We start from the raw sequence: 23,670 nt of genomic DNA on the forward strand, positions 1-23,670 counted from the left end.
AACTTTTTCAAATTAAATCATAAACATTTCTTTGCGTGTTACATCAAAAGCATGAAATTATGGAAAATGGCCAGAGAGAAGGAATGGGCAGATAAGAAATGCAAAGTCAGCTGATATTAATTGATGCTGCTTGCAGACTCCCTGGATTCTGCCAGTAAGATAACTAAGAAATAACACACCAGCAAGCAGACAGTTTATCTAGCCACTGAAAGACTATTAAGTCAGCTATCAAAATATGCCAGATACTAGGAGTTATTTCTCCATAAATCACTTTCTCACTTCTCAGCATCAAGGTCATACTTAAGGGGTTAAAAGTCTGAGTCTCTTTCATGCTGCAATCAGGCTGCAAGCACACAACAAAGTATTATTATTATTTTTTAAGTTTTCCATGAGCTTCAGTATTTGTAATTCACTTACAGAACGTGTCAAAGAACAGAAAAAATATTGTGAGCCTTTTATCAGCACGAAAAAAAATAAACTTTGATAGCATAACCAAAACAAAGCGTTTGGTTTGGCCAGTGAAAAATCAGCAAACAGGATTAGATTGTTCCATTGCAAACTGTTCCACTAGAAATGAAAAGAGATGAGCTACAACTGCAAAGCTTGTTATAAATAGAAAGATTATAGTGGACAAAGAGTGAAATGGAAATTCTTGATTTACATCTGGCGCTGCTGTACAATCTGATTTGTCCTAAGAATTCAAAATTAGAAACTGTATAATGCATCCTTCATTGATACACATTTCTAAGTACTTTTATGACAAACCATAATGAAATCATAGGTGTTCACTACTTGCACAAAAGACACAGCACAGTATAGGTTGGAACTGTTTATTTTACATCCAATGTATCCATATTAGTTTCAGTCATTAGAAGTTCCTAGAAGAAAATAAAACAAAGATGTTACAAGCTGTTACACCTCAACAGCTCCAGTAAGTATTTCAGATCAGCTGTGCAAGCATCCTAAAAATACAGTGTATACATTTCCATCCTGAAATTTGGATTTGGACTGAACATTACCTCTGCAAATGTTATTATGGAAAGATAAACATACGTACTTGGAAACGATTCCATCATTTTTTGCCAGACGCAGAATGGAGTCATCTGATTCCCCCTATAAGAAAAACCATAATTCTTAGGTAAGTGAACGATTGCTGACACAGACTAAAAAGAGGCAGCAGCACGTACTGATGGCAGTGAAATGCACAGGGTTGTTTATTTTTTTTTCCAAAACAGATCCTTGCATTTTATTGCCACAGATTACTGTTCTTAAAACAAGCCGTTAATTTTTCATTCTTCAGAATAAGAAACAAAACAAAATACACACTTGCATTAACAAGACATATTTCTGAGCAAATGAACTGCTGATGAACTCTAGGAAGCTTCACAAAATGCTTGTTTAACAAATTTAAGACAGTATCATATCTAATAATGATAAACAAAGCCAGGTATCAGTTGCTCAGTGTATTCTTGGAAGAAAAAAATTCATTTGCATCTTCTAGTGATTTTTAAAAAATACAAGCATAAATGATTCTCCAAATCAAAGAATTGAGGGAAAAACGTAAGAAATTGATTCTTAAAGTCAATTAGTTCATGTCTTCACCCTGTCTTTATTATTCCAGCAAAAGCTCTTCCTCCAGAATGTGCTGAAAGCACACTTCATTTTCCAGGGCAAACAAACCTAAAAAATCACTGACCAACATAAACAGGACCACAATCATACTGTTTCAAGAAAATACCCACCATCCTACGAATTGCTCCACAGATGGCATATGTTTTGAACTGCCCATTGACTCTGCCTGTTACCTTGTCGACCTGTAATTACAAGCAAATTACTCCACAGAGATTCTTACAGAATTCTTACCAAGTTTTACTGTTTTACATCATACTTGCCAAAAGCTCTCTAACAAATATTATTTGTTTTTCTGCAAAACCCCAAGGCAAACACTTCCATTAGAATCTACGAGGTATTTATTCAAAGCAAACATATTGTTTACTATGTAATGTAGCTGTAACATCTAATGGATCACACAGCATTACAAAATGCAACAGAAAATGGTAAACATTACTGCCTGTTTAGTGTTTTTTCAAGTTTATTTTAATTAAGTCAAGGTAATTAATTAAGTCAAGCTGCCCAGAGAGGCTGTGGATGCCCCAACCCTGGAGATGTTCAAGGCCAGGTTGGATGGGCCTGAGGCAGCCTGGTCTGGTATTAAATGGGGAGGTTGGTGGTCCTGCATTTGGCAAGGGGTTGGAGATTCATGATCCTTGAGGTCCCTTCCAACCCAGGCCATTCTGTGACTCTGTGATAACGTAATGGAAAATTTAGGTGTGGGCTGAAGGGTTACAATGTTGTTACAAAGAAAGAGAAACAACCAAGCTGAAGGACATGAATGGCCTCATTCTGTCCGATAACTGAGAAATTTAACGGGAGAAATAAGACTGAACAATATAAATAATGAGATTAAACAGCGTAGTGAACACTGTAATACCATGTGGGTTAGTTTCCAAGTTCTGCTAATCTCTGATCTTTGGAAAGCAAGCAACAAGGGATCACTGAAGGACAGAATGAACAAAGGATGTATTTGCTTAACAGTTACAAGAAATCATAAACAAAAATAATTTAAAAAAATGTTTTAAGTCAGATGGATTTTAAACAGCAGGATCTCTTGATTTACATTGGAATGTAGCCTTGTGATCTCTCACTCAAGAAGAAATAAACAAAACTTCTCAATTCTTTTAATACTCCATGCTCTAATTCAACAAGAATATGAAATTGAAGAACAGGATGCACCAGAAAAGGCTGAAGAAACGTGCTTTCTTGGACAGGTAAAACTGAAAAAGATACCAATCTTCCACAATTAAGAACTTCTTTCCATTTCCTTCAAAATGGAAAAGAAATCCCCTAATTTTAACTCTAAAGATCTAAAGTTGGATGTTTTATTTAGTCACATAGTTAAATGGTCAGAAATAGGTCATTTTCAACCAAAAGGTTGAAAAATAACCAGGAATGACACAGTAGTATCCTAGCAAGTACAAAAGCTCTCTAGCTCTACACTTGTATAATTACTGAAGTTTACAACAAGTGTTTGTATTTACTAACTTCTATCAAAACTGAAAGGCACTGCTCTCTTATCAAACCCTTCTGTTAAGAAACTTACCTCAGAAATATTTATCTGAATGGAAGCATGGTCCTTAGCACCAATTATTCGGTTGCTGGCAGAGCTAGGAAGTAAATAATGAGGTATACTTAAATAGATTGTCAAAGCTAGACTTACATGAAGACAATAGCTGCACAAGTTCACAGGGACAACATGAGGCTCAGACACTGCAGTGCACAAAAAATCAGAATTCAGTTTTAAGAATGTTTAATGGAGACTTTCACTTTAGTCATTCTCAGTTGCCAACGATCCCTACAGTTTGGCATGCTCAGTTTATTTCTATACAGTGCAGCCACAAGCACAGACCTTCAAAATGTTGTACTACATTTGACTTTTCTAATGTGCAAAAATCATTAAGTCATTGAAATCCTTAAAAAATGTATTTTCTATACCTTTATTCACTAGAAGCCATAAAAGCTATCAAAAAAAACTCATGCTGTTCAGTCTGCTCAGAAATTACTGGCTTCAAAAACATCTAATTAAAAAAAAAAACACCCCAAAATAAACCATTTATGTGCATCTTATGAGATGTAAAAAAAAACCCTTCTCAGTATCCATTTTGTACACACTCAATGTTGTCTTTACAATGCACTCCCAAGATAACAATCATCTAACACATTTTCTGCAACAGCCTGCAGTGTAGAAATGCTACTACACTTCAAACACGTTTCCTTTGAAAGCAGCCCTAACGATCTGCCACAGCCACCGTAAGGGCAGCTGCTGTGCAACCCAAGATAGGGTATTCTCTTCAAATACAGTCTTCGCTGTAAAAAAAAACAAACAAAAAAAACTTATAGAAGATAAGTAGAAATACAGAAATAAGATTCACCTCCCCCCCCCATACTCCCTCCCCACCAAACATAACAGGCCAAGCGTCAGCCTCTGCTCCCTTTCTTTGCCCGGGAACCACCACAGCACCGCTCACCATTTCCGAGGCACGTAGAGGTCCACGAACTCGCCGGCGTCGTTCTGCATCGTGTGCGGATCAGGCCGGGCACGGAGCGCTGAGATCTGGAATGAGAGAGGCAGAGCTCAGCGCCCTGCCCACGAGGCCCGGGCCCTACAGCTCCCCCTACCCCGCCTTACGGCACGCTGCGAACGGAGCTACGGTCACCCTCCCTCCCGCCTTCCAGCCCCCAGGAACTCCCCGGCTCTCGCAGCCCCTTTGCGCCGGTCCCCGCCCCACACCAAGAGCTGCACTCAGAGCAGCCGCGCGCCGCCGCCATACCTCACCCACGCACCGCGGCGGAAAGGAAGAGCTGCTCACCGGAAGCGGAAATGAGAGCGCGGGCGGGGGAGGACTTCCGGCGTGGCGTCATGACGTCACAGGCGGCGCTGTGCTCCCTCAGAAGCGGCGCGGGCCGCGCTGTCAGCCCTCCCCGGCCCGCCGCCGGCAGCACAAGCACCATTCCGAAACGCGACGTTTGCTTACAAAACACGTATCAAAACAGTTTTTATTTCACAGCATCTTCAACGCACAAAGTCGATGGGGAGGAAAAAAATTAAGAATACATGGAACGGTCTAAGCCAGATTCTTAAATAAAATAGTAGTATAGAAAAAAAAAAACATAACACAGCTTTTTTTTTTTTTTTTCTCCCTTTTTCTTTTCCTTCCATACACGAGGACGTACAGCCTCTTGTCGAGAATCGCGAGAGCAGCACCGCACTCAGGTAGACAGCATTCAGCCACACCTGCCCCGTTAGGAGTGCTCCGGGCACGGATGAAGCTGATTCGGGTTTGAGTCCCGCTTCATTAATAGGTAACGCAGTAATGGTCCTTCGCCACATGGTGGCAGCCTTTAGGTGAAATGATAAATATCGCCACGAACAAAACGAACGGGGCTGGAAGCTACGCACTGGAAACAGAAAAATAAACACATGTACACAGCTACTGTATCGCTCCTGGACTGATCCTGCAGCGACAACACAAAAGAGGTACTCATTTACAAGCTGCATCTGGCTGCTGTTGGCCCAAAGCACTGCTTGTGCTCCTTTCCAACATCACTGCCTCACTGGGCTGTCGCATCTGCCTGCACCCCGCATGGCCTCCAGGCTCAGCACCACTGCGTGGGCCTCAGCCAGTGTTTAGAGTTACTTTTAAAGAGCATTCTATCACTCCTAATCCTAATCTGTTCTTCTGAAGAAGAAACAAAAAACCAAACCGCACCAAAATATAACCAAAACCTTACCCATTTATGATGGTAAACAATAGTTCCCATTTTGCAAGAGGAACTCCAGCCCAGACATCCACTGCAACTAGAGAAACTTCCACTGAATACAGACTGAACTGTTGCAAAAATAAATGCATTTTTTCCCTTATATGGTGAGAAAGTTAATTGTTAAAGAAAACTCTTCATATGCTAAGTAGAATGAAATCCCCGGAGACATTCTCCAACTTCATTCTCACTAAGCAAAGTGGTTTATGAATTTCTGGACATACCACCTGAAAAATTTCTTTGCTCAATTTCAGTTCTTCCTCCTCACTCAGTGAACACAGGGAGCAATGGACCACATCAGTTGTGCTCACATCTGTTCACTAATTCCAAGGCTCACTATATATGTTTAGCACTTTGTTATTAATCGCATGCAAGGACAGTTATATTCACTAGAAAGTTGAACCAGTAGGAAATTTTAAAACCCTTCTGTTAAATAATTGGCAAGCCTAACTTATTACCTACATCTCACTTACAGAGATTGGAAAGTCCTTCTGTGTTAAAGAGAAGCCAGAAGCATATTAAATTTACACAAATAACTTGAAGCTACGTACAGCTGAACACAGTTACAAAGGAGTCAATAGTCAATCGAGTTATTACATATGAAAAATACAATTTGAGCCCTACATAAAGAGGAAGGAGCTCCAATACAGTTTGCTGCAACTCTAATGAAGCAAAATTAGCTTCAGGCAAAACGTGGCTGAAGAACAAAGATTCAGCTTTGTTTTTGCCTACAACATCTAATACAAGGAACAGAAATTTACATTACTTTACATATTAGATAGCAGGTACCCATACCTCAATACAAGGGTTAGCATTTCCATTTAGAAGTCAAACAAATTACAAATTTCTCAGTCTTAACAGCCAAGCATCAGTTCTGCTTCTTGCAAATGGACACAGCTACCTGTATCGTAATATTGCTTCAGAAAATAAAACCAAGAGCCAATATCACAAAAGGTTCCACATGTAATCAGAGTTCATTTCCAACCTGAATATTTCAGGAACAAATGAGGGAATAGTCAATGGTCAAAGAACTGATTAACCTCTGTGTAGCAGTGGGGTGCTGCCTGGCACCAGCTGGTTAAGTAGCTGTTCACATGTGCAACAAATGCTAGTATTATGAAGACCGTCACAGTGATGCAATGCTTGGAAGAACGGAGTACAAAAAAAGTAGCATTTTCAATATCAAGCATGCTTGGTGTCATTGGCTTGGTTTGACAGAAATAGCATTACTGACTTAAGTACTTGCTCAGAGCACGTAGGACCATATATAATACAGTCCTACTGAAAAAGGTGCTTAGTTCAGACTACAGGACACAGAAACAAATCAATATAAGAAATTATATATTTTAGACCAAGTTGCTCTTGGTCAAAAGCACTCATCTTTCATTTAAGAGTGAACTGGGCTGGTAATCACCTTGCTGCAGCTACCTTGTTCAACAGGTGGTATTTCATGACAGACTTCAAAGCAATCTTTAAATAAAATGTGTGTTCTTAAGATATTATAGTTAACTAAATTGAAACAGCAACTTCAGTCTAGTTATAGATAGGACAGATGCCCTGGGTATCACTAGTGCAGATATACTGGAATTGTTTTCCTTATACGCAAGGCCAATGCAGGTAAAGAATAAATGGCTATATAAATTCAGGATTCTCTATGAAATAACATAACTAACTTAAAAAGTACTGGTACCAGACCAGCCAGTTTTAGGCACATCTTTAAAAAAAATAAAGTATGTGTTCCATTAATGTAAAGATGGAAGAAGACTCTCGGAAACATCTGGACTTTATGGTGCACTGGAATGGAAGTGATGCTTCCTTTAGTTTCAAGGAATAAAATAAAAGCTTAAAAAAAAAAAACAATACCATAGGATTCTTCATAGGGAAGAACAGTTTTAGTAAAACTGAAAAGATAAATAAGGAATAATCAGCAGCCATGACAGCTGACTGGTGAATATTTGTGCTTTAAATGTCCAAAACAAAATGAAGTTCAACAACTCTTCTCGTACCATCTCCCAGACTTCACACGTGTCCATAACGCAAACCTCGACAGTTTGAAAACACACTGCAGACTTGAGAGCTAGAGCTGGCAGGATGCTCCCAGGGCACAAAGGCCAATGGCAACGTCAGCAGCAGAGCTCAGAGATGTTATCCCCAGCGCTGCCAGCTACCAGCTGGAGTGTAGCTTTGGTTAAGACTGTTGTGTGAGCCGTCTGTAGTGAGGTAACACTTGGTTTTCCGGAAGATAGAGAGCCAGTTCCAAAGCTACAAGGACAGTGAATTCAAAACCAATAAGATCTCTTCTGTTGAATCTGAATCTCTCTTCTAGTTTCTATGATAGTAAGAAATAAAAAAAAAAGTAGAGGGAGAGAAACAGAATCAGTTATTGAGAATTTATCAATGCACTTTCAGATTAAGTCAGCATAAAAGAGGAATAAGTGATGCAAGACCAGAGAGAAGTATTGCCACAGATCAAACATGTAGATCAGCACAGCTGTCACACCCACACAACAGTTACTGTTTTCCAGGCAACTACTGAACAAAAAAAAACCTCACTGTAAGATCAGTAGGACATTTACTGCATCAGTCAGGAGCTTTTCATAAATTAGAAAAAGCATCCAAAAGGAAGAGCCCTGGATGAAGCTTGAAGCTCACTGAAAGAGATAGTCTTGAATGCAGCATGCACTGCTGAAAATCTTGTTTCTTTTTATCTTTGCTTTGTTCTACAAAAAAGGAAGGTTTTGACCACACCCAAAACATGCCTCATAGTACTTACATCTATAAGATGTTTAACTTCGTGTTTCCTGAGATCACTGCTGATCTTGGCTGCAAGCAGAACGCAAGCACCAGCACACAGTTTGCGGTTCTGTTTGTTGAGTTTGCCTTGGAGAACAAGCTTCTCAAAGTACACATAAGCCATGGACACAGTAACTGGCTCCAGATTGCATTCTTCACTCAGATTCCGCATCTCTCTCTTCAAACTAAGAACAGGGAGGAAAAAAGAAAAAACACCCTCTGACACACAACAGTTTTTTGAAAATCTACACTTCAGCGTGTACAACCTACAGTCTGAGTTTCACTGTGGAAACTCAGAAGAGCACACATTCAAGACTCTTATTTGGAAAACCAGGACTGGTATTATCCCAGACTGGAGCAGCCCAGTTGGCAGCAAGCTGGACCTGATCCATGAACTGATTTAACCTGGCTGACTGTGGAAGCACAGTTCCTTATCTGACCGTGAACACTGAGTTCAGCTCCTTCACTGAAGCACAGGCTGTTGCTGTATGGATCCCTCTGAGATCCCAAACAGGTTCACGATTCATAAGACCCAACTGCCCTGACCTACACACCATCACATCAACGCTGTGCAGAGAGAGGCCTGTCTCCCACACACCTCAGAGAAGAATTAGGTCTGAGGGGGAAGGCAAACTGCTTCATACCCTCCCTCAGCGGATGGCCCTTCACTTCTGCATGAAGGTGAACGTTATGCTGGATGCTCCCTCTCACTGCTATCACCATGCTACAGAGCTCTCTGCAAAAATCCCTGCTTGAAACAACTACAAAGAGGAGCATGCAGGGCACTGCCAGACTTTGAATGAGCAAACCTTGTCCTCAGCTGGGAACTGCAGTGCTAGTGATTCAGCAGTATCATGTTCTAAGCTGGCTATTTCAGAAGGCCCTAATTGCATTAACTCTGGTGTAATACCAGCAGGATTACAGCTCTCAGAATGCGTAACAGTACATCTCATTGGTGAACATTCAGACATTTCCTGGATGGTGAGGAATTCTGTGTGCACAGTCCTGCCTTCAAAAAAATACTTTTCTTTACCAAGTGTTCCCAGAACAGACTTTTTTTTTTTAATTCTAGAATACTGTTGAGACTACATTCATCAGCAAATCTTGTAATTGAAAGGTGAAAACAGCCAGAGAGACAAGCTGGATAAGAGAAGGACTGCATGGAAACCAAACAATCAAGTTACAAGTATTTGTTTCAAAACTGATACTACTTCATTGTTAACTGGCTATTAGTGTTGATGAAACAAAACTCATCTAGGGGATCAAATGATGAAAACCAACTGTTACTCTTTCCCAGCAACCTAAGCATTCCTGTCATCCTACAGCCAGCTCAACCAGCAACAAGAGATTAGCATTTAATCATATATACTATAAATAGATCTAGTATTTGCTCCATACAAGTGACAGATAAAAGCAGCCTTGCACTGTGTAGATGATGTTCTCATTATTCACTGCTTGTTCCTTACCTCCTAATTTTGCTCAGTGTCAACTTGATATGAGGAAACTTCTCTCTGAAGGTTTCATTCATATCCTTTTTAAGGTCCGAGGGTTTCACATATTCAATGACTGTTGTCTGAAACACAGAAAGAAAAATTTATAATTTGTCCTGTGAACAGCACTGACAGCTGAAGAAATTTGTCAAGGACACTTTAGTACAAAGGCAAAAACAAGTTTTATTTTATAAAATTTTCTAATGTCTAAGTAATAGCCCAGGTTGAGTTTCAGCCACAGAAAAAAAGTCTTAACGAACGAGTAAGCAAACAGTTACCATAAATAAATGCCAACATGGAAATATGACAAGTTGGTCCTTGACAAGCTCAGCATACAAACTCAACCACTTGTGCATCTCCCAGTCAGCTCTTAAAAAGCCACAACTGCTTCCTCAAGGACTTTTCTCCCCAGGGGAAGTTGTTTATAGGAGGATCTCTCAGGCACTCACTCTGCTCAGGTATACAACCACTCACCATGTAAGAGGCAAAGATAAGAACCCGTTTATGTTTTCCACATGGCCACTGAGGATCATCCAGAAGATTAGGATCATACTCTGCCACTTCCCCAGCTTCGTTTCCTGAAAGAATGAGGAAAGCACAACATCGAGCCACAGAACTTCAAAATTTCCTGTTTCCTTTTTAATAAAGCATTCAAACAGTAAACACTAGAAGTCTTGGCAGACCCCAAGGCAGGCAAGCTGCAGCTAGGGTCATCCATTTGCATTCTGTATGTGTCAGGTATTAGATATACGAAGCAAACAAGCTGTCTCCAACATATGCCCAATTTATTTTAGACGGTGCAAACTAACAGTTTGTCTTCCACAAGTATGCACAGAGAACTGCACAAACGTGGTTTGTTGCTCAAATCTAACAGATGATAGCATTGTCAGGTTTGCCCTTCTACACAGTTTAACACAAACCTTTGATTTGTGCATTGTTACACTGCTAGAAGGCAAGGAAGGCCATCTGTACCCGTGCACACCAGATGTTTCTTGCTGAGCAATATTAAGCTTCACATTTCCAAGGAAATGCTTTGCAGTCCTTGAATTGCATCAGCTATGCCAGATATACAGAGGGATGCAAGGAATGCATACGAGTCTCTCAGTCCTAAGGCTCGTCTTTTATACTTCACTAACAAACCTTCTCTGCTCAGCTCTAAGCAGTCTCCTTCCAAACACTTCACCACTTGCAATTGTTTCAGACAAACAGTCCTTTCCCACCTTTCTGCTCTGTGCGGAAGTGGTGAGCATGCTGGCAGCCATCCTTACCAATCTCTGTTCCTGCTGGTATCATTTTTGCAGTCACAGGTTTATATCTCGACCCAGGAAGACTCCGTGAAGCACCAGCTCTGCAGGAAGGGACAGCACTATGGCTGTCAGCCTTGCGAACAACCAGGGCATTGGTTGGGTACAGGAATTTTGCATAGGACACAACCTTTGAGAAAAGAAAGTTGTAGTAGTTATGGGGAAAAAAAATTCTGAAAGCTTATTTCCAGACATATAGGATTCTACAACTCAGAGATCTCCAGTGAGAGTGAGGACCTTGAAATTGGGGAATGGGAGGAAAAGCCTGTATGTGGGAATACTTTGCTTTTGAGGTCTTCAGTATGAAAGAGTTGTTGAGGATGTAGGAAAAGGGGAGAATCACATCAATAAAATTCTGGCAATATACAAATATAACTGAAGAGGTATGCATTCATCTTTAAAAAAAATTGTATTAAAAAAATTAACATATTGTCTGAATTCCAGTGAGGACAATTCTCCAGAAACAGAGGTAGAAATGACCAGAGACTGACAGCCTCCACGGAAGCATTACCACAAGCCAAACATTCAAAACTTTAAGGATCTAAGCAGACTTCCACTGCTCTGATAAGTTACAGTTCTCAGTTCATAGAAGTGCCGGATAAAGCAATTGATTTGCCCCCAGATCAAACAGTCACAGAGGTGAAAGCAGCCAGCTGACCCACCCATCATCCCACACCAGGCATCAGCATTACAGATCAGGAGAAAAAAGGATTTCCTTACCTTGCCATCCGCCCCCAGCTCTACTCCTTCCATTCCAAGGACCATCTCAGTGGAGACTGAAACGCCCCCAGAAGGATGTCGCTGCTTCTGTCCATCCATCTTCAGATCACTAAATGCAGACAAGAAAGTGCACTGTTGGAAAACACAGCATGAACTCAGCTGCCTTTAAGGTGAATACCAGGGCCTGTCCTGTGCCTCCACCAGCACCACAGGGTCAGAGCTCTACTATGCATGAACTGGACTGCCCACCAACCTCATCTCCAAGGAAGTAAGAATTTTTCACTACTTTTTTCCAAACATGGAGATGTTCATTAAATCAAGAATCGCACTTCATCTCATTCTAGAAGTCAAATCTGCAGCAATGTGCCCATCAAAAGGGTTATTTTTAAGTACAGTCCTTCTGCCTAAGACAAACCACTGGTAAGACAAATGCTCAAACACTTAGCAGCAAGCATGATTTATATGACTAGTTCTCCAGGATCAGAAGCTGGCCTTTCCATTGCCATTTTCCACCCGCTGAGCACACAAGCTCACACTAGGAATTAGAGCTGCTACCAGAACTCTGCTTCAGTGATGGCAGCATGCAGCATTGTCACCTATATTCCAGCACAAAGGCAGCTTTCAGTTAAAAACCTGCACTGCCAGCTTCCACACAAGCAGAATAACACTGAGCTCACAAGTGCCCTAAAATAACACCAGCAACCTTGCTGCTTTTCCATTAAATGGGAAAATGTTTTCCCATCATCTATTTTTACAGCAAGTGTATTTGAATACAATACAATTCCCACCACTAAACATCCGTTTCCTTCTGCCCTATGTTACGTACAGGACAGAAGTGACAACACAATTGTTTTGGCAGAAGTGGATTAAAATAAAATGATTTTCTATAGTGCACTTGTAGGTCAGAACTTCACAGAATCAACAGTTCACGAGAAACTGAGCAAAGCTGTGTGGAAATCTAATTAGCACGACTTGTTTCTCATATTTGACCATATCTACAGTTCCACACAAAAAATGGAGTACAGCTGTTAAAAGCAGTATCAATCAGGCTAAACTGCTTCTATTTGGCATAGACTGTGGACAGTGACATTCACGGCTTCAGAAAGGTGAAAAAAATAGAAGAGCATCTCAAGCCTCATAATAGAAGGCTTCCCAGTAAAGAAAGCTGCAGATCTATAGCAGATGTACTCATTTAAAGACCTTTCATATACAATAGCACAGTTAAAGGCAACTCACCTGATACGTAAACTCTCCCCATAAGGTAGGATAGAAAAAGCCACACACAGCGTTCGTTTAGCACAGATTAATACAATCCTGCAAACAGATAGGAAAAGATCAGGATAAGAATTATGATCCAGAAGTTACAAAGCAGCTTTCTATGAAACACAAACATGGGACTCTTCTTTGTGCTAGAAAGGAGGATGGCATTAGGGCAGAATGATTTAACCTCCTCCCTTTCTCCTCATGGAGTGGCAGAATCATCAGCAGATGTAGTAGATACAAATACCCACTGCCTTCGACATGAAATGTGTTTAAAATTAGGAAGACCATGGGGACAGTGCATTATTCCCACTGATGTTAACCAGTTAACCACATGGAACTAGAGCTTGTTTATGGGCACATCCCATTTCACACAAGTACAAGGGTACAGCTGAGTTCCAGGCGTTACCTGCTGTTCTTCGTGTCATACTGCCTCATGTTCTTGATGAAGTGCATCTTCTTCAAGTTCTTGTGCCTCGGAGACCCAGATATATGCTTGGTTCTGCAATTATAAGACAAAACCCAAACACTTAAGTGCTCTGAAAAACAACAAAAAAAGGAAAAACCGTGCCAGATTTATGATCAGATGGCAGCACTAGCATGCAGGACCTCGTATACTGGCGTGGAAGAGGGTGGAGGGAGGAGAGGACTGCATGCAACGAGTCAAGGTTAATGCTGCTTTTGAAAAAAGTACCTTTGTACACTGGCATATTCCACTATGTCTTCTAAAAAGTCTAGAGAGCAGCGCTGGGAGATAAAACGCCTTCTGTAAAACGTACAACACCACGAAGAGTGAACAATATTAGTTCATGGCCTCTGAGTTTATGAACTGCAAAAGATGTATGAGCTCTTAGGACAAATGGCAGCTTTTCTTGGATTTGTTTTGTAGGTAAGCGCTCTTCCAACGAGTTCCACATTATTAAAAAGGCCAAGAACTTGCTTTCCCTGCTAGGAACTTTGAAGTCTTTAGGTACATATTTATATTGGCTTTGTTAACAAGACCACTCAACACAAAAGAACACCTACCTCTAAGCTAAACACCTAAAAAGCTTCCAGAAACACATTTGAAATCTTATCAGAAATATTACAGAAAGTTCCCTAAACATACCAAGGCATTTTACATCAGCCTACCAAAACACATCAACACACACATCTGTATGATGACAGAACATCTGTAGCTCCACTCCTGCCCCAGAACACAGTGCTGCTGCAGTAGCAGACCGTGAGTCTGGGATGTGAGCTCAGTCACACGGACAGAGCTCTCAAGAACAGCAGGGAGGGCTGTTAGAGGAAGCAAAGAGTATTCAAGGCCCATATGAAATCCCATGATGGAAGATACAAAGAGAGTAGGAACCTTGTGAGTTAGTATGATAGTTAAGTTCATTGACAGAGTTCTACAAAGAAACTGGCTGCAATTTCTATAGGAACAAGGTCCTCGGATTCAACCAACACCACAACTGTCAAACTCTATGTTTTCCACTTTAAGCATGCATTTGCTGTGCTTTTAGCACAAACCACGTGTATTCTGGTGCCAGTGACAAAGTGACACCACAACTCAACTAACAAACAAACAAAAAAAATCACCGTGGAAGTCAGCTTGGGAAAAGCTTACGGGACATACATGTTGGATGCTGAGTTAACCAAGGCCTAAAGCTTCAAAGTTAACATACAGCCCTAGACCAAAAGCGTGGCACCTTAGGTAAGTGTGAGGAGCCGTGGGCAAGGAGGGCAGATAACATGGGATTTCTTAATTGCTAACAGCTATGGATGAGTTTTTACAGCAAAGTTGGATAAGCAACCCAAACACACAGCTTTGTTGCTACACAAGAGGCCCAATGGCATTCTGAATGTGAACATGATCTGGCTCCTCCTTATAAATGGATATAGGCATCCAAACACCTTTCATCCAGGCTTCAGTTTTAAAATATTTTTGCTTGCCAGTGAAAGCTTTCCTGTAAAGCTCAATGCTTTCACATACATGTGCTTTAGTCTACTTTGGCATTTATCCTGTAATTTAAAAAAAGAACAGACCTACATATTTCATGAAAATGTTTTCTATCTCAAATGTTATGGCAGGAACATAGCTCTCAGCGACTCCACTGCTGTCATGGAACCACAGATCCTGAGCTGGAAGGACCCCAAGGACCATTGAGTTCAACTCCTGGCTCCACACAGGACCACCCAAAATTCCAACCAGGAAAAGCAAACCCAAAGCCAATGACAACAGGGATGAGAGCACAAAGCACCTGATCCCATGGCGCTGCGAGAGCACGTCTCATCGAGTGCTGCTGCAGTGAAAGGATCTTTCCCCTTTGCTCAGAGCCACAATGACTCATCCCTGCTGTGCCAACAGGAAACTTCATTTTTAGCTGCACTTCAGCTGAGATTTTCTGTCCTCATGTGAAGCTGTCACCCCGGAGAAATCCAACACGCCATGCAAAACAAGATGCTCTCCTCCAATCTTAGAGTTCTCACTGGTCCAGAGCACACTGCACACTGTGTGCTCAAACAAACATTTTGCAGCACTGAAGCCTTGTTGGAGTGGTGCTAACAGCAGCACTTTATTACACAGTGCAGTACGCTGCAAACTAAGGCTTTTTTTGAGTTGCCTGCACTTAGCTTGCAACCTGTCTTAGTTTCAGTGCTCTTCTCATACAGTTCACACCTACAGGAAGCACAGGGTTATGCAGCAGCCCTGCTCCTGTCCAATGAAGAACAGCAGAGCCACACACCCTGTGCTAAGCAGAGTCACCCAGGATAACACCCCTTGTTTGTGTCTGATCTGCTGAGTTCAAAAGACTTCAAGTCATTTACACAGAGCACCTGCTGCCAAGCGTGACCTCAATAAAACAGCAGAAAGCCAAAACCAGAACTCGGTTACCCTACACACCTCACTGACAATCTACCTGGCAATTAGAAATCAAAGCAGCCAATATTAAAACTTTGGTAAGTTCTATGTAGGAGGCTGTAATGTCTGCAGGACCCTACAGGAAGCTCAAATCACCTGAGAGCTAACATAGCTTGCTCCTGGACAAGGTACAGAGGGTTGGTTTTTTGTCTGTCTGTCCATCCAGCCCTCATCAAGGCCTCCCTTTGGTGCTTTCTCACTGGTTTAAGAGCCAATAAAGAAGGACCCACCCAGGACTGCACCACACAGAGCGTGTGCCCAGAGATAAGGGTCAAGATGAGGAACCCTGGGTTAAGCCTGGCCTCGTTATCTGTGCACACAGAATCCAACAGCACTGCTCTGAGCTGACCAGGCACCAACCAGATACCTTCAGAACAGATAAAAACCCAACCACATGCGCTCAGTTTCATTTCCACTCCCACCCTGGGAGGCAGCAGCCAGCCCTAATTACCCTTCTGATAGGTTTCCTAGTGAAAGAGCCTCACTTCTCAGTGCTTCCAGTCTCACATATGTATCAGCAGGGAAGTAACAAAGAGAAACAGCACTTGGATCCTGGGCCAGAGGTTAACCCAGCTCTTAAGTGTTCCCAGCAGGACAGGACACAGCTCAGAGCACTCTATGTATAGCACTGGTAATCCCTCAGTGTCCTGCAAACTGAAAGGAAAAAGCTGTGCAAGCCACGGCCTCTGACTGGAGAGCAGTGGTCTTTCAGGGGGCTCAAGGCAAGGTCCCCCAACCCACCCGCAGGCCAGGCCACATCCAGACACCCAGGAGACCACGAGAGAGAGGAAGCAAACCAGATGATCAAAGAAAAAGAAAAAAGAAAGGCATAAGAATAGGAAGAAGGATGACCCACACCCAGCCTACATTTTTTTCCCCTCAATAATATCTGGGTTCTTTCATCCCATAACACCATAGCTGCATCCCTAGCTCTTCTCCAGGGGGCAGGATGCTATCTGTGCTGCACAGACACATCCATGGGCACTTGGCTAAAATCAGCAGGTGGGCTCAGATCCTCTGCTGCTCCTTCACAACGCACACTGCTAGTAGATGAACAGAACAGAGGAGGTCAAGAATTTTTAATTACAGGGTGAAATTAGGGCTAATAGAATTTGGTTTCTTATTTCTCACTCCGAAGTTACTTGTATGGCTGTCCCCTGTAAGGTGTTCCACATACCTCAGTGTAATCACAGCTGTCAAGAGACTGAGTTATTGACGTAACAATGACAAAAATCAGCCTGTTTTATGCAGGCTTACTGACAACTGCCAAAGGTTATCTGCTCAAGGAGCCCATAGATCCCAAACCTTGCTTGCAATAGGGAGACACCTGTCAGATCTGCTTTGTCAGAACACACCATGCACAGTCACAGTGTGGCTTTCCCTTTCTTGCAGGTGAGCCAACAACCCGCAATGAACTGTGCTGCTGTGGCTGGGTAACAGCACTGCCATCAGAGGATTACAGGAATCCGATCCCATCTTTAAGCTTAATTTTTCTCAACTGTTACTACGTAGGCAGCCTGGAAGACACTTGCTGCCTCCAAGCTTGCATTGTAGTGTGTAAGAACCCCTATTCCCACACCTCATGCCTCACTGCTCTCAGTGACTTAAGCGTTTGCTGCTCCTCCAAAGCAGATTGAGCACAGCTCACTGGCAGCAACACCTCTGCAGTAATTACAGACATAGAAGTTAAACCATATTGATAGTAAATCGCATTCAAACCACTGCTATCACTGCATACTTGGTGCAATACATGACTTCGAGTACACAAAGTACAATCCAAAGCATGGAGTGGGGCTATGTGGCATACCTCAGGGTTAAAGAGGAGGCCCCAAATCTTTGACCTTTGTGTTCTTATTCAAAGTTTGTTTGCAAAACTGAAGGGCTGCAGGGCTTTCCTGCTGGTCCCAAACCCACAAGCAAACCCTGCACTCCTCACAGAGCAGCAAAGCCCCGTGCAAGGAATGGAGCATGCAGCATATGGGGCAAACAAGGAGGAGACTAGAAACTGCAGCAGGACTGGAAGTAGAGGCAGAGAAAATATGGAGCTTACTCAGCTTGTGAGATTTTAAGTACTAAAAAGGAAATAAGTGACTGTAGATCTATGTCATAGTAGCTGCTGCCTCATTGCTGGTTCACAACCACATAAGATTAAGACCTAATGCTAATCGGAAGCAGTGCCCATATCACATTGCTCTGGTGCTAAGGGTGCTTCAACAATCCAAGGAGAAAACAATGCCTTCCAGCAAGATTACGAAAGCAGTCTGTTGCAACAAAGCCCCAAGGCAGGCAGATGTAAGGCTGCAGTGCCCAGAGCCCACTTCTCCTAAAGCACACTTACACCTTTGGACAACCCTCTGGGGCTGCTGCTCCCAAAGCCAGCAGGAGGTGCTGGCCAGGGCTCCCCAGGGCTCTGCCATGTCCTGTGGGTGTCTCTAGCTGGAACCAGTGTGGTTCCCCCTCGTGCTTCATGCTCTGTTTGCTAAAATGACCAAAATGCTGACCAAAACAAACAGTGAAATGCAAGAGGTGTCACTGAGGACATTATACATTATGGAAATATTCAAGTACTTCCCTGAGAGATGATGCATCTCATCATGTGCCTTGCTAAAATAAGAGCCTTTGGCACAATAAAACTCCCAAGTTAAAGGAAAAACCCAACAAACAACCCAAGGGCAGTTCTCCCAGAAGGCAGCTGCTTCCAGCCAAGGTGCTCCAGCTCCTGCAGAAGCTTCCTGTGTTACAATCTCAGTGCTTCCTACAAACCTGGGCACTGCCTTGTGAAACACTTTCCCTTCCCTTGCACTTCCAAGATAAGCAAAGAGCTCCTCACATAACATCATCTTCACAGGCTGAAACAGTAAATTGTACACATAGTATCTATAAACCAAAGGTTAAGAGTTTAATAGCTCTGTATCCAAAGAGCTCAGCTGCAGTCCTGCTAGTACCACCCACCTGCCTTATCAACAATACCTCATTGAAAAACTCAAATTTCATGGCTTGCACGCACATCACAATACAGAATTTGTGAAAGTAATGTTTCCTCTCTTTTTCCTGAAACAAAGGCCTGGAAACCATACCCAAATCCAAAGCAAAAGCACTGTCTTGTGATTATACTGCAGACTTCTGTACTCAGCAAAGCTAAGCAAGAAGCACTGAGAACCTCAGACGTCAGTATTCACCCTCATGTGCACACAGAATCCAGTGTATGGCTCTGTTCAGAGTGGGCTTTGCAAAATCCAAGTGCTCTGGCTCAAAAGGGAGGCACCAGTTGGGGGGGGACAGAAGGAAGAGAATGGAGGGAAGTACTCCAGACTGCAAACCAAACAAACTATGCTTTAAGGCAGCACGCTGAGATCCTGTAGACTTCAGAGTCAAGAGTTACAGCTTCCAGGCACACCTCTTGCTGCTGACTGATGGATGTACCTGGCTGGGAACGACAGGCAATCAATAACAGAGGCAGCTATGAGTTGTCAGTCATTTGCTATTGGCCACATGCATCCACCTGTGGGCACAGCGTGGGAGAAGTCTGCTGAAGCAATGCTGCGGGGGGGGGGGGGGGGGGGGCAGAGTGCAGCCATAACATCTCAGCTGAGCTTTAAATACAGCCCAGGCACAGGAGGTGTTCATGTTCAGCCCTGAGCAGCACAGCAGCCCACAGCCACAGTTCAGATGTTGCAACTCACCAATCAGTACTGCTGCTTCCTTAACAGCACCATGCCTGCCCAGGCTATTGTACAGAAGGCTTAGAAATTACAGCTAAAGCTTTTAAGCATTATGTTTCATTCGCCTCTAAAAAATGTGTATTAGCACAGGATTTGTGCTTTTCTTCTTTTTAATAAGTGTTTCTCAAAATGAAAGCAGCTGCAGAGCTGACAGCAGGACAAAACACTGCATTAACCATCACCAGCAGGAAAACCTGATCGAGCACTTCTATTGCACACAGGGAACTGATTTGATCACACCTATGTCAGCAATACAGCATCCAATCAACGCTTCCAAGCTGAGTTGGTCCAAAGCACTGCTGTTACCACTGCTGCTCAGACTCCCACTTTGAAATGATTTAGATTAACTCAGTCATTTCTGATGCCCCTTGTTCCACTTGTTCTTTGAACAGAACAAAAGAACAGAGTAAGGTGGAAAGGGAGAAGGGAGGAGAACAAGGCGGGTAAGGAAGCAGTACACACACAGCACTGTAATTTAAGATGCCATTAACAGAAGATACCTGAAGGGAAACAAAAGTGGGAGGTTAAGTCATTCAGTTTCTGAAGCAGCACTATGAAGCAAAGCATTCAGATTAAACCATGCCTCCAAGGAGTGCTGCCAGCACACACCCAGCTCTTGCTGGAAGTTTCCATCCTAAAGGACCTGACAGCCACAGAGCATCTCAGGAACTCCCCACCATGTTCCATAGGCAGGTTATGGTGCCTAACACAGATCAGAGACACAAGCAGACAAATGATGAATGCAATGCCCTATGCTCTTGCAGCCATCTCTTCTCCAAGCTGAAATATTGGCCTGTTTTGTCACTGCTCACACAGAAACCCTTTCATTCCTCTGGTTATCTCTGCACGCTTCTCTCTACCTTCGTTTCTCAATTTAATGTCTTTCTTTTCAGCTGGATTGATTGGAGCCACTGGTGGAGCACAACAGCTCGAGATGAGATACCAAGAGAGGCAGGAAGGACATCAAACAAGAGCAGACCCAAGGAATACGTACTAAAGAGTATTTCCTTAGCGTCTGATTGACTTGGCACAGAAAAGAGAAGGAACAAATAATGTCACAGAAATCTCTCTACTTCTCAAGCTCCTGATGCTAAGCACAAAATTATCGTCCATTAAACCAAAGAGAATTCGAGAGAAGAACAGCTCAGCACCCTAAAGCCCTGGAGGAAGACCCCACACCCCTACTCACAGGGCTGCTGCTCTCTGGCTTTGCTCATCCTCCCGCGATCACGGCTGCACACCCGGCTGTGCACCCAAAGGCAGCACCGCTAACTGCACCGCAGCTCCCAGCCCTGGAGCACGGACATCAGCCCCTGACAGAGCCCCGAGATCAGCTCTATGGACCAGAGAATTGGTGCCTTCGGTTTTGTCCTCCTTATCGGCAGGCTCTGGGGGTCAGCTCACTTTACAAAGCTCTTTATGCAAGAAACGGCCTAAAAGGAGCTCTTTTAGAGCTCAAATCCCCGAGATGCCAGCCGGATCAGCTGCCTTCCACCGAGCAGAACGCCGGCACAGCGGGGCTGAGAGGAGCCACCCGGGGAACTCCGCACCCCGGGGCTGAGCGAGGCGCTCCCGTAGGGATGAGGACAGCATCCCTCGATCGGAGCGGCCCCGCGGCTGCCCCGCCCGCCCCCTGCAGGTGCTCCCCCGGCCCCGCGTCCCACGCCCCCCTCCTCCCCCGGGGCCGCCGCTTTCCCACGCTCGCTCCCCACCCCCCGGGGGCACCGGGCAGGGTGAGGGCCCTGGGAAAGCTCCGCTCCCTCCTCGGCTTCCCACGCCCCATCGGGGCCGGGCTCCGCGGGGCGGGGAGGAGCCGGGAAACCCTCTCCTCACTCACCTCTGCCGCTGCACCTCCAACGCTAAGCCGGTGCTCTGCGTGGGGCTCAGCAGCCCCGCGGCCCCCGGTTTGACGGCGCCCAGCAACGCGGGGGGTCCGGGAGGGGCGGGCGGACAGAGGGGGCCGCCCAGCAGCAGCGCGATGCCCCCGCGGGGCGGCTCCGCGTCCCCTTTCAGCCCCGCGGGGGATGCGGCGGGCGGCGGCGGCAGCAGCAGAGCGGGAGGGGGCCCGTTGGGCGCCCGCGGCGGGGACAGCAGACGCGGGGGGGCTCCGGCCGGTTCAACCGCTTCCTCCGCTTCTCCCGGGCCCGCGGGGGGAGGAGGCGGTTTCTCAGCCTCCGGGCAGGAAGGCGGGCGGCCGTCCAGGGAGATGTTGTTGAGGAAGAAGAGCGCGGCCTGCCGGCGCCGGGAGTCCCCCCGTTTCCGCGGAGGCGGCGCCGGCTGCTCGCGGGGCGGCCGCGGGGCCGGGGAGCCGCACGCAGCGGCCGCGGCCATTCTCCGAATGAGCCGCGAGCGCCTCGGCAGCCCGGGCGGGGCGGCTCGGAGAGCGGCGCCGCCGGCGGCTCGCTCGCTCATTGGCTGCGTGCCGGCGGGATGCAAATAAAACGGGACGAAACGCTGAGCTGATTGGCTCGGAGCTTGGCCACGCCCATCCCGCCGGCAAGCAGCGCGCCGAGGGGTCCTAGCGCCGCCGTGCCGCCGCCGCCGCAGGGCTCCGCTGGTCGGGGGCTGCCCCACGCACGGCCCTGCCCCCCCCGGGGCTGCGATTCGGGCAGCCCCTTCCTCTCTTGGCTTCGTCCCTTCCACACCCACATTCCCACAACCACCCATCGCATCGCTTTTTTTTTTTTTTAAAAAAAACTTTTTTTTAAAAAAAAGTTTTTTTTAAAAAAAAACTTTTAAAAACTTCTCCATCTCTGCTCTGCAAACAAGGATGGCACAGCTGTACAAACTGCTATCTCCACGGAATGGCTCGGCACGGCACACTGCTCCCAGTCTCGTGGTGATGCTGTACAATACAAGCACACCCACTGGCCCAGGCGATGCTCCGAGCACTCACTCCTAAGGGCTGTGCCCCATGTGCCAACCCTGGAGGATGGCAGTGTGTGCTGCTGACATCATGCAGAGCTGCCCAGATGTGCTCCGGGGGTTTTGCTGGGAGCAAAACACCAGCAACTCAAATGATGGCCAATGGCATGAACTGATGTGTGTGCCCTATGTAGCAAATTTGATGCTGAAACTGTCCTATAAGATGCAAACAGGTGCTAAGGACTGTGTGATGAGATTACTTTGGCTTATAGTTACAAATAGTACATTAACATTTCTACCATATTATCTATAGTATTTAATAATATCAGCAATAAGATATAATTTTTTTTCTTGTAGGCTCTCATTTAAAGACTGTTATAATAAGAGAGCGCAGTGTAAAATCTCCCCTCAAAGTCCTGAGAACATCCTCAGTACCTTATGATATTCCATATAGGTCAGATTTTTGAGCCAAAGTTATTTGACAGAACCATCTCATATCACAGCTGTGAAAAAATAATTTGGGATAAAGAGGAACTAAAATCCTTCCTGCTGGCAGGCTAATCAAATGAGCCAAGGGATAAATGGGCCTGTAAATCTCACTAGGCTTCCTGCAAACAGTTCTCTAGAACTCAAGTTTGAAATACATACATTAAAAAAAGGCAATTTTTTTTTCTTCATCTTTCTTTGCAAAAGCAGCCGTAGGACACAAATTGCCCCCATGTAGTCAGCATGGGGTGAAGCAGAGGAGGTGGCCTCCATCGCTTGTTGGGCTGCTGCCTTCAAAGCTGAAATCAGAGGTCTGAGTATTGCAGTTCTGGGAGCTTTCATCTGCATCTGATGGGCTCACAGTGTGTGGCTGCAGTGGGCACAGTGCTGTATTTCATGGATCTGCTAAAGGAGATGGGTGGCCTTACTGCATCGCTCTCACAAGGCAGGGGCTGGGTGCAGGGGGATCTCTGCTCTTCACTGCTCCCTGCCATGGGGAATTGCTGCAGCTGGGAAAGCTCTGCTTTGGCTGAGCATGCTGCAAACACAGGGATCCTATTTTGGAAGGGGGCCGGGATCGTCTCTGTGTGTCTGCACAGCTCCAAGTTCCAAGCTGGAACACACAGGAATCTTAACTTCTGCCAAGCCCCAGGTGAAAGCAGGTGGTTCTGCATTACTAGCAGCATCATTTCTTGGATGTAAAGCACTGTTTTGAATTTCCAATACATAACTCACTTCACTTTGCT

At 44.6% G+C, this 23,670-nt stretch overlaps 2 protein-coding genes across 3 annotated transcripts; both read right to left on the reverse strand.

Moving 5' to 3' along the window:
- Nucleotides 1-816: 816 nt before the first annotated feature.
- RPS21 (ribosomal protein S21) lies at nucleotides 817-4,456 on the reverse strand. Its single transcript, XM_031590073.2, is given in 7 exon segments — nucleotides 817-878; nucleotides 1,058-1,074; nucleotides 1,077-1,113; nucleotides 1,743-1,814; nucleotides 3,161-3,224; nucleotides 4,086-4,171; nucleotides 4,389-4,456. Coding segments are annotated over 6 exon segments (288 nt in total). The 5' UTR covers nucleotides 4,136-4,171; nucleotides 4,389-4,456; the 3' UTR covers nucleotides 817-830.
- A 123-nt stretch (nucleotides 4,457-4,579) lies between these two features.
- Nucleotides 4,580-21,931, reverse strand: CABLES2 (Cdk5 and Abl enzyme substrate 2). 2 transcript variants are annotated; one of them, XM_090152000.1, is made up of 10 exons: nucleotides 21,411-21,919; nucleotides 13,638-13,709; nucleotides 13,353-13,445; nucleotides 12,920-12,997; nucleotides 11,684-11,792; nucleotides 10,928-11,093; nucleotides 10,134-10,237; nucleotides 9,636-9,742; nucleotides 8,150-8,354; nucleotides 4,580-7,705 (listed from the first exon to the last, which is right to left on the reverse strand). In XM_090152000.1, the coding sequence occupies exons 1-10, from the start codon at nucleotides 21,902-21,904 to the stop codon at nucleotides 7,565-7,567; spliced, it is 1,569 nt and encodes a 522-aa protein (XP_090008126.1). In that variant the 5' UTR covers nucleotides 21,905-21,919; the 3' UTR covers nucleotides 4,580-7,564. The 2 variants fall into 2 exon arrangements, with proteins under 2 accessions (XP_090008126.1, XP_031445910.2); XM_031590050.2 differs by lacking the exon at nucleotides 13,638-13,709 and having other exon boundaries at nucleotides 21,411-21,931.
- Between the last annotated feature and the right edge of the window lie 1,739 nt (nucleotides 21,932-23,670).

This window comes from Phasianus colchicus, chromosome 17 (genome assembly GCF_987193195.1).
Source record: "Phasianus colchicus chromosome 17, bPhaCol1.hap1.1, whole genome shotgun sequence".
NCBI classification, from domain to species: Eukaryota; Metazoa; Chordata; class Aves; order Galliformes; family Phasianidae; genus Phasianus; species Phasianus colchicus.